The 9,973-nt window shown below is 38.6% G+C and overlaps 1 protein-coding gene across 2 annotated transcripts in view; it reads left to right on the forward strand.

Moving 5' to 3' along the window:
• The first annotated feature begins 823 nt into the window (after window positions 1-823).
• Window positions 824-9,973, forward strand: part of prtga (protogenin homolog a (Gallus gallus)) — a 26,100-nt gene continuing 16,950 nt past the window's right edge. The window contains exons 1-2 of one of the 2 annotated variants that reach the window (XM_014027779.1): window positions 824-1,047; window positions 2,102-2,404. In XM_014027779.1, coding sequence (XP_013883233.1) covers window positions 981-1,047; window positions 2,102-2,404 — 370 coding nt within the window. In that variant the 5' untranslated portion in view covers window positions 824-980. The remainder of the gene's footprint in view (window positions 1,048-2,101; window positions 2,405-9,973) is intronic. The other variant, XM_014027785.1, reaches the window with a different exon arrangement.

The raw sequence follows: 9,973 nt of genomic DNA on the forward strand, positions 1-9,973 counted from the left end.
ATTATTCATATTTAAAAATGTGTTGAAATTGAAGTTTTCTAAAAGGTATGTCGTCAGTATTGTATTATTGTCTTATAGCCTCTGTGATTTCCTTTAAAATTGACTATTTTCCTCTGCTGGCTGTTGTAGTGAACGTTGAAGCTCCMCCCCCCCCCCCCTTAAAATATAAGAATAAAATGAAAGATGACATCATTCTAGACCCCCCAAAAAATCAAATGTTCAGAGCTGGTACTTTTGTGAAGAAAACCTGCTGGTTCTCGGGCCAGGTGACAGATGAGCAAATTTCAACAAAATTACWTGCAATGTTGAAGCTTTTGAGATAAAGAATTTGAAAATACTAACAAATCAATAAAGCATTCCTCATAGTGACTCTTTTTTGCCAGGACAGGTCACATTTTGTGTKAAACTGTGTTATCTTTGACATTTTAGGCAGAACAAATGGTGTCTTTCTGRGAGGCTGAGTGTAAGAAAGTGACTAAAGAGGGTTCTCTTTGCTGAACTGTCTAATTAATGAAGACACAGCACTGGTCCATTGCATTTAGGAGTCAAATTTTAAGTGGCTTAACAAAAAAAAAAAAAACACAAGATTCCTCTAAATACTGACAATTAAAGAAAAGCAAAGGCTTTTGCACAATACTGTATTTATATTTTGTATTTAAATGTCTTCACTTGCAATGTTTAACTGTTTGTGCATGATGTTTTTATGCATGTTTAATGATTATTTGTTGTGAAAGCAGCTGCTCCAGCAGAGGTGCAGCTGTGTTGAACCTGTCCTGTGTTCATCCTGCCAGCAGGGGGCGCTGGAACACACCTTCCATGTYAGAGGCGATTAACTGACTCCGTCCATCCCGGAGGAGGAGAACTGCTCTCCTGGATCTCTGACCACTTCTCCACCWCCTCCTCCTCCTCAGTAGAAGTGCTGTTCATGTGGAGGAAACAGCTATGTGAGAGTAGCTGGTATGTACCGACAATTATTGTAAATGGCTCCTGTCGAAAGGAAACTATATCAGCGTTTGCTGCTTTTTACTCTCCTGCTGCCAATCACAGGTAAGAAGCTTTTTTTTAAATTAAATAATTAAATGATTAAAAACATTAAGTGAGATACATGTATGCCGCATAATGAACACATAGAAGCTAAGAGAAGTTTTTATTATGTATGTTTTATCTTAATTAAAAACAAAATAAGCTCTCTTGCTAACTGACCGCGAGACCGAATCAACATCTTCGCTAACTAAACTTCGAGGTGTTGTTCACTAAATACGAATAAACCAGTGTTTATTATTTAATTTACCCGTTGTTACATTAAAGTGATAAAACAGTCACCTGAACTTTTGAAACAACATAAAGTTCATAAGTGTTTTTTAAGTCGATAAAATGTCCAGTTTTGCTTTTTCAGGTTTAACTTTTGCTTTTTTTTTGCCTGAAATTATCAGCTTGCTCTAGCATGTTTTTATTACAAAGAATAAAAGCACTAGTCTTAAATAATACGTGTATGTTAAGTTTGTGTTGTCTCTGCTCTTAGCTAATAATAGGGTTATTATCTGATTTTGTGTATTTAAACTAGCAAAAATGGGATCACAAGTCTTGTTTCTGTCATTTTGTGGGTCAAAAGCTGAAGGTTTTGTCTTTATTTATAGGTACTGTTTGTTATTTTGTGACTTTGCACGTGGTGTCTTTAGGGTCAAAGTGATTCCTGAATTGAAATGATTAAATTAAGTTATTTTATAAACTCTTAAGTTAAAGTTGTGCTGGGAGTTCAGCATAAGGTTGACATGATGGGAACTGATGAAACTAACAGGATAATCCATTTCACCTTCTGCTGCTGGCTTTACAGCTTTACTGTACTGGTCCTCCAGCTGGCAGACCTCCAGCTTCTTCAGTGTGGTGTAAAGCATTCATTTGTAGCTACTTAAACAGATAATACCCACTCAGAATACACTTTGAAGAAGCTCTCAAATACGTGTAACTACTGACTTCAGGAAGTAAAACACATCCATGTGCTTTTTAATGCTAATACTACTAAATGCTTTATTAGTTTGACTCCTTGCCTCGATCCTCATTTACATACCAGGCTTCACCTCCTTGTCTTTCTTTTTCACAGGTGTTTTCAGCTTTAGCGAGTTATTCTTCGTCAAGGAGCCCCATGATGTCAYCGTCATGCGTAAAGAAGCGGTTATTTTGGACTGCCAGGCGCGTGGAGAGGCACCCATCGACGTCCGGTGGCTCAGGAACGGAGCGAAGGTAGCAGAGAATGAACGGGTGTACCTGCTCTCCAACGGCTCGCTTTTTATTTCCGAGGTGGAGAGCAGGAAAGGAGACAAATCAGACGAAGGGTGCTACCAGTGCCTTGCCCAGAACAAGTATGGAACAATCTTGAGCCAGAAAGCCCGTCTTACAATCGCAAGTGAGTATTCTGTTTAAAAAAGATGTGGGTAACCTGGTAAGACCTGTAACCGTTTTGGTGGTAGCATGATAAAGAAACAAAGTCATCAAAGTTGAAAAATGCTGCTTAGGYTGGGAAAATGCCTATTGGTGTGGTAATGAAGGAGCAGGGGATTTGAAAGGTTAGGAGCTGTCCAGGAAACTAGCCCCCCAATGCTAAAGAGCAGATGACCCCTATTCACTGGCCTGGGCTTTCATGTTATTGCGCCCTGATCGCTTGAAGAATTGTTCCTTTGGAATGCTTTCTCCTCCAGTGCCCTGCAAGTTAGGCTCGTATTTTAAGGGGGGGAGGAAAGGAAGCTTTAGGATGAGTTGGTCTTCTGGGACCTTATGGTGTCATCCCCCCCCACAACCAGCAGGCCATGCATCTTGCTGTGGCACATTTATATGACCTGCAACTATTTACACTTCAAGCAGTCCCAGCTAAATTGTGCAACGTTAGCATCCATTTCTAAATTTGATTTCATACGGAATTGTGAGAAAGTAGTTTCATATCGTGGCTGACGTCTTTGTTTTTTTGTAATTATTTAGAGTTTTAATGCAACTTATTTCAAAACTCTTTTATCACAGGTGGAACCGGTGGCCAAAGAACACAGTTTTATTAATTGATTGAGTACTTTATTACCTTTATAGCTTGAAATGAATAGCTGATAAAGGATGCCTTTAAGCTTTACTAGTTTGTTTTAAAATAGCACTTAGACCTGCTAGAAGGTCTATCTGGAAGCTCATAAAATTTTCACATACCTGAGAAATGCTCAGTTGAAGGACACAGAGGTACCGGTGGGGGGTTGTTACAAGTGGTGAGCACATACACACAAATGGGAATTGTTGTTTCCCGGTACTGAGGCTTTACCCTGAGTGTCTAAATGACCAAACTTTATTGCAGGCCTTCCCAGGTCAGGAGGGATTGGAGGCTTTGCACACAATTGTTTTCCGCCTCACTACTCCGGTGAAAGACTGAAAAGCTTTTCACTCTGACCGTTTTTTGTCTCCATTGCTTCCCAAGCACACCAAAGAAAAAGATTCTTTGGGGGCAGTTGTTTGTCCTGAAATAGGTGGCCAGAACAGCTGTACTTGGTCACTATATGAAGGTTAATGACATGTATCATAAAGGTTAATCATTAAGTCTTCACTTCTTTTTTTTTAAATGTGATCTGAGGCTATGCAATCATTTGTTTTTAAAGAAAGTCGCGTGCATGAGGAATATTTCTGATCCACGTGGCCTTGTGACATCAAGTCTTTTATTATGTTGACGCCTTAGAAGATGGATGTTAGGACATGCGAGGAGCCTCAGTGCCTTCTTTCATGATATGGTTTATGTACCGGGTGTAGGAGTGATGCTTTGTGGGAACTTTTTAACCCTTTGCACATTTGCTATAGCTGCTGGTTATCATTTGAGGAGCATGGTGCTGATGGAGGGGTAACCTTCGTCAAGCACAAAGGTGGGATGGGATTTGGCCTCGATGAGAAGGAATGTGACACCTGAGCTTCATCATGTGACTTATGTCAACAGAGTCCAGATTGATGGGGATTTTTGTAGACAGATCGCCTCCTAAGATAGCTTCCTTTTTTATTGAGGCATGTGACCACCAGTGTGCTAGGGGGGCGGAAAATGTCAGATTTTTCTCAACTGGCCTCTGCATGAAAAAATGTTGAAGTTGACATATCTGCACAATCTAGATACTTTCACCTGACAGTGAAATGTTCTGTTCAGACATTAAAGATAAAAAAAAACTCTTCACTTTGCTCTGCTTATTGATGTGAAGAGAAACTGAGRTGTTGTTTTAGTCCAAATCATCAGATTAAAATAACAGCTGAATTTGTTAATTTCTCATTTATCTGATAGGTTATATTGGACTTATTAGGAAGCTTAGCTCTTCCTTGATGTTTTTATGTACCTATCACAAAAATGAAGGAAATGTGTGCTTGGTTAGACTATATCTTTCTTGTAACAATACTTTTTGGCAATAAATCTTGCAGAGCACCTGATTGGTAACACCTGGGGAACCAGAAGCTCAAAACAAGTTATCAATAGCAACAGCAAAATTAGCTGTTTGGCAAAAAAAGATTTGACAAATTAATGTGCACAACCCACGTACTCGGCTCAACTACTCATCTCACAAATGCATGTTCCTTATAAAACGTGGCACCACTTAAAAGGGAACTTAACAGGCTTTTCAACGTGTGATTTACTTCCAAGAAGCTTTGTTACAACAAAGAAATAATCTACCAAACATAAACGTCCTTAGTTTTTGTGGTAAGTATATATGTTTCTGAATAATATATTCAAGTTTATTTACGCCAACATGAGGGCAGGTTGAATTGTAATGACCGAGTGTATTTGAAGAAGAAAAAAATGCTGCTGGATCCAATCGTCTAATAAGAATAAGCAACTTGGATCACTGCATCCCACAGCTGTACAGTAGAAATGCTCTCATTTATAATATAAGTTTACAGAAAGTGGCAGATTATTAAAAAAACTATCATCTAGGGATGCACCAATATGAAAATTTCAGCCGATATYGATATCAGATATAATTATTGCTGTTATGGCCGATAACCGATATTTACYGATATTACACAAACACGCAAATTATATTATACATATACGCACAAATGCACTTGGGTCTTTTTTTGATAGCGTAAATAAACAACCAGACCTCTGACATGGCTCTGCTTCAGTTATTCCTGGCTGCGCAGCATCAGTATCACTATTATGATCAAACAGATGCTGCTCAACCAACCATCTCCCCTCTCAAAACAGAAACTAAAGCGAAAAAGTGGGAAATCAATATCGGATGTTAATATCGGCCCACTTTTACATATCGGACTGATACGGATATTTTAAAAAAATGACCAATATCGGCCGATATCGATATTAATGCCGATATTTCGTGCATCCCTACTATTATCTATTGAAAAGTGTAGTAGTTCAACATTTATTACTTATGTAAAAAGCAAAATATGTCTCACCAATCTCACTTTGTCACTGTTCAAGTTACAGATCCTTCAATTCTTACTAATTATGCCATTCAGTTTAAAGCTTTGAGGGAGGTAAATGAAGGAGCTGTGGTGGTTTATTTTTCATCTCCCTGCCCTTTTTTTTAAGGAGGTCAGTTCAGAAACATGAAGTTGCTAAGGAATGCATCAGACTTGCTCTGGCTTGGCACAATTAGAAAACCCCAATAAGTCAAAAACAAACCTTCCACAGTTTGAACTGAGATGTGAATGAATGAAATGCCCTTAAGGGAGACAATTCAAAGCCTGGAATCTTGTTTTTCTCCTCTGCTGGAGACGAAAGGTTACCATGGTTCCCTTGAACAGCAGGCCCTGGGGTCAAAGGTTTCCTAAAACTGTTGAATAGACGGTGGGCAGTAAGGCACAAACCATAATATATACCTTTTGTGCAAAAGTGATCGATGCTCAACTTTGTTTGATGCCTTACTAGTTACTAAGATGCAGTGTCTACTTTTAATTTAATTTCTTACTTGTTTTATACGTTTTATTGTTGGCAGGTTTTATTGTATTTAGCTGCTTAAAACTATTTAAAAACAGAATGTAGGTATACRGATTGACTTTTAAACTGATCTGCCGTGGAGATTAAAAACAATGAAGCTACTGTGTCAGAGGAGGACTGTTGTTGAGTGATTGGAAAACTTTGGGCAGAGATAAGGAGCTGGAGGAGGGGGATAAATGCTTTTTCTAACACTGCTCCCCCACTGCCCGCCCCGAGCTTTGAGAGGTCACACCGCTCATGGGAATAGGTCTTTGTTTAGCCAGGCCAGTGGTCACTTGACTGTCCTGCAGGATATGTGAGCAGCAGCACATCTGCCAGCCATTCAGTGATGTGAGACCTGGGCTTTTTYCCCCCTAGCTTTTACAGAAATGATGGAAAAAAGCAAAAAAACAGAAAGTTGTGATGGAATCAAAGTAAAAGTTTTAAATGTTGATTCAATAAACTGATGGTCATCAGTGCAGCCTGCAGGACCGGGAAAGGATGATCAATTTTAATGTCTGCCAGTAAACATTGCACCCTTGGGGATGGGTTGGTGCAGACCTGACAGCCATCCACAAACTGAGCACACACACTAAAAAATGTAGAAAAAAAATCTGACTGGTTTTCTGCATAAATAGCTCACATGTAGGTAAAGTTTTTGCAACAATGTGTTTTCCTCTGGCTGAAACACTGACCACAGTAACCAGATGAAAGAGGGCTGAACTCGTTCCTGCCATTTGTAAGGGAATCTTTGTTTGGGCTTGACCTGTCCACTGACCTTATTTTGCTGAGCTGCCTGCACCAGAAAACCCATCTGCTGAGTAAAGAAGTGTGGTAAATATAGCTTTGTGCTGTTTTGAGTTTAGATTGTGCTACAATAAACCAAGATGAATTTATTTATACTGTATTAGTCTGCGGCTTTAATTGAAGAATTCCCTTGAATTCACTTTATGTCTGAGGAAAACACTTTTTGACTCACAACAATTGAGTATTTTTAGCAAGTTTCACACCGTCAGTAAAAGGGAAAAGCAAATTATTGCAAAACTGTAGTTAGTGCTGGAAGTATACTAAAGTGATTTTTAGGCAGTTTGCACGGGATTAGTGAGCAGCAGGATTGTTTTTTTTTTTTTTTGTGGTTGGGGGTGGGGGGTCAAACATCACTCTGCTTCAATCGAGTGTTAGCCAGGATTTGTGGAGGTCAGAGGTGAGAGGTGACATAGCTGAGAAGGGCAGATGGTCAGAACTGTTTCGTCAAGCTTTTGAGGAATAGACAGGCTTTCAGGGTTGTAAGCAACTCTGGAAATCAGGGAAACCTGTGAAATGACTTTTGAAATTTCCATACAGGAAAMACTCAGAGTTATAGAAAAGCATTAAAAATGAGTGAAAACTCGGGGAGTTTAAACAGTAGTCGTGTTGTAATGTGAATTCTGAGCAAACCTTTAAAATGCTGCAAAAAAAAAGAAAAACAATTAGGTGTGTTTCCATCTGGTTCTGTGCGAATCAACCAGGCTACGTAAAGCGTAATTTTTTCACATGTTGACACTATGCGTGGCAGTAATAAACAGGAAGTAGAGGTTGCAAACTAGCAGGGACCACACATCTCAGGGCAATGGAGAGAAGTTTTCAGGAATGTGTTGCCATCGGGCAGGTTGTAATTGTTCTGCCATATCAAAGCATTGGCGATGTTACGTGCTGTCAGTCCACACGTACCTGTTGTTGCTTCCAGCCATGTTTGCRCATGTTATGGGAATATCCGGGAAGACGCCCGCAGTGGAAACAGCTGATCAATTGTGATGTAAATGTTTGCTCCGTCAGAACTTATTCGGCAAATGTRTTTCCATCTCTCCTTTGGTGAATTAACTCCATTTTGGAAAACCCAAAAACCACTAAGCAAGCGTAAAAGTTATAGAAAAATTTAGGAAGTTTTTTGGAATTTTCCAAATTTTTGTTTCCATTAAATGCTGGTAATCCTGTTTATTCGAATAAGTATGCAAAACCAAAATGTTTTCATGTTTGAAGAAAAAAAGGCATCCAGTTTTCCTGTAAAACACAAGAATTGATGGATTAAATGAGATCACACAGAGGTTGATTTGGTTGCAGTGATAATTTTATGTAATTTTATGTTTAATTAGTTGACCCTTTGGAAAACTGCACCAGTCAGTRTATGACAAACCATGGAGTTTATAGATTTTACTCCTGGTCTTAGTGGTTTATCAATAATCAACGATTGTCCCCATGTTTGTCAATTCAGAATCACTTGAGCGAATGGGAAGGAAAAATCAGGAGAAGAGCGTATCGGGGCAGCTCATCTCCTAAGCCCTGCAGGCATTTAACTTCAACACATGGTGTGTGTGTGTGTGTGAACAGCCACAGTGGGGCTACTAAAGCTAAAGGGGTAACAGCTCAAGACTAATTCGATTAAATGTGACTGTGGTGAATTTGCCTCCTGTCAAACAAGAAAGAAAGAGGAATTTTTGATACATCACACATGTATATTACTCTACTGACACGATTTCCTYGTTGAATATAAACATGATTTGTAAGAAAGGTGTTTTCAAATTCGGAAAGCTCAAAAATCAATTAAAAGTTAGTTTTTTTTTAGTTCTCCTGCTGTTTAGCACCACAACACCTGGCTACATTGCTTACACACAGCCATTTATCATCCTCCTCAAACCCACCACTGAGTGTTTATTACAGTTTACGAGTTGTCTGCAGGTCTCTCCTGAAAGTTGAGCTTACTGCAGCCAGATTCTGTATGTTTGTAAAGAAAAAAACCATTAGTGATTATAGATCAAAATCAGTGAAACATTCTGTGGTTTATGGCTGTTTTCTCTTTCATGATGCTCTCAAATTTTCTAAATTTGTTTTCTACTTACACAAAGTTTTAGCATGATTATCTTTTTCCTGCTTCAGTATTATTTTCCTTTTGATGGAGCAGAAGCAGCTCCAGGCACGTGTGAAGAGGTGAAAGAGCACCACATTGTGTTTGTTTATTCATTCACTTAGTGTTGATAGTCTTTTATGTTGACTGTAGTTGACCATTTTGGATGATTATGCAAGTTAAGTGCAGTCTGTTAATTTGTCTGTTTGGGAGCACCTGAATATCTACTGATTACAAATAAAATATATAATGCTGTGAATCCGAACGTTTTCTCTCCAATAAACAACACTGCAGCTAACTGATAAGGGGAGGATTGTAACATTGCAAATAACACAAAATTCCTTGAGAAAATTGACAAAAACAACATGTAATATTGTAAGATTTGAAGACCTTTTTTGGATAAAGGCTCTGGTTGTAATTCACTGTGGGTCTTCTTTGCTTGTGGGTCACTCAGTTGCTGCTAACATCTCAGTTTCAGGGAAACCCTATCTGTCCTCCGGACAGGATGTTTCTGTTCTCCYCCAGTCAACACCTTCCTGCAGAACTCGGTGTTTGTGGATTTAAGTTAGCACGTTCTCTGGATCCCAACTCGATAGATGTCAGAAATGCATCACTCGCTGGTTTTAAAAAAAGAAATCAGAGTCAGCTATGAAAAGAAGATTTAATCTACAAGTGATTGTCTTTTAGATTTTCTGCTTTTGTTTGTTAGTTTGTTGCCACATCTGTACGACTAGTAATAAAATCCTAAATCATATTTCTGTGCAGGTTTGGGAGTCTAATGAAGAATTTYTGCATGTTTTATTGTATGAATTTGGTTCACATTCGAGTCAACACAACTTTCAAAGAACACCTTGAGGAAGCTCTTTGCAACTTTATGCTAAAAATAAATACCTCTTTCAGGGATAAAACAAAAGAAAATCAGTTTTTAAGACAGAAACGTTTTAAGATACAGCGGGTAAAATAAGTATTGAACACGTCACCATTTTTCTCAGTAAATATATTACTAGAGGTGCTAATGACATGAAATTTTCACCAGATGTCGGTAACAACCCAAGTGATCCATACATACAAAGAAATCAAACCATAAATGTTCACCCATATGGAAAAGAAATAGAAAAAACATATATATATACAATAAGTTTTCAATCATCTTC

The sequence above is a fragment of the Austrofundulus limnaeus genome, unplaced genomic scaffold (assembly GCF_001266775.1).
Source record: "Austrofundulus limnaeus strain Quisiro unplaced genomic scaffold, Austrofundulus_limnaeus-1.0 Scaffold5, whole genome shotgun sequence".
NCBI classification, from domain to species: Eukaryota; Metazoa; Chordata; class Actinopteri; order Cyprinodontiformes; family Rivulidae; genus Austrofundulus; species Austrofundulus limnaeus.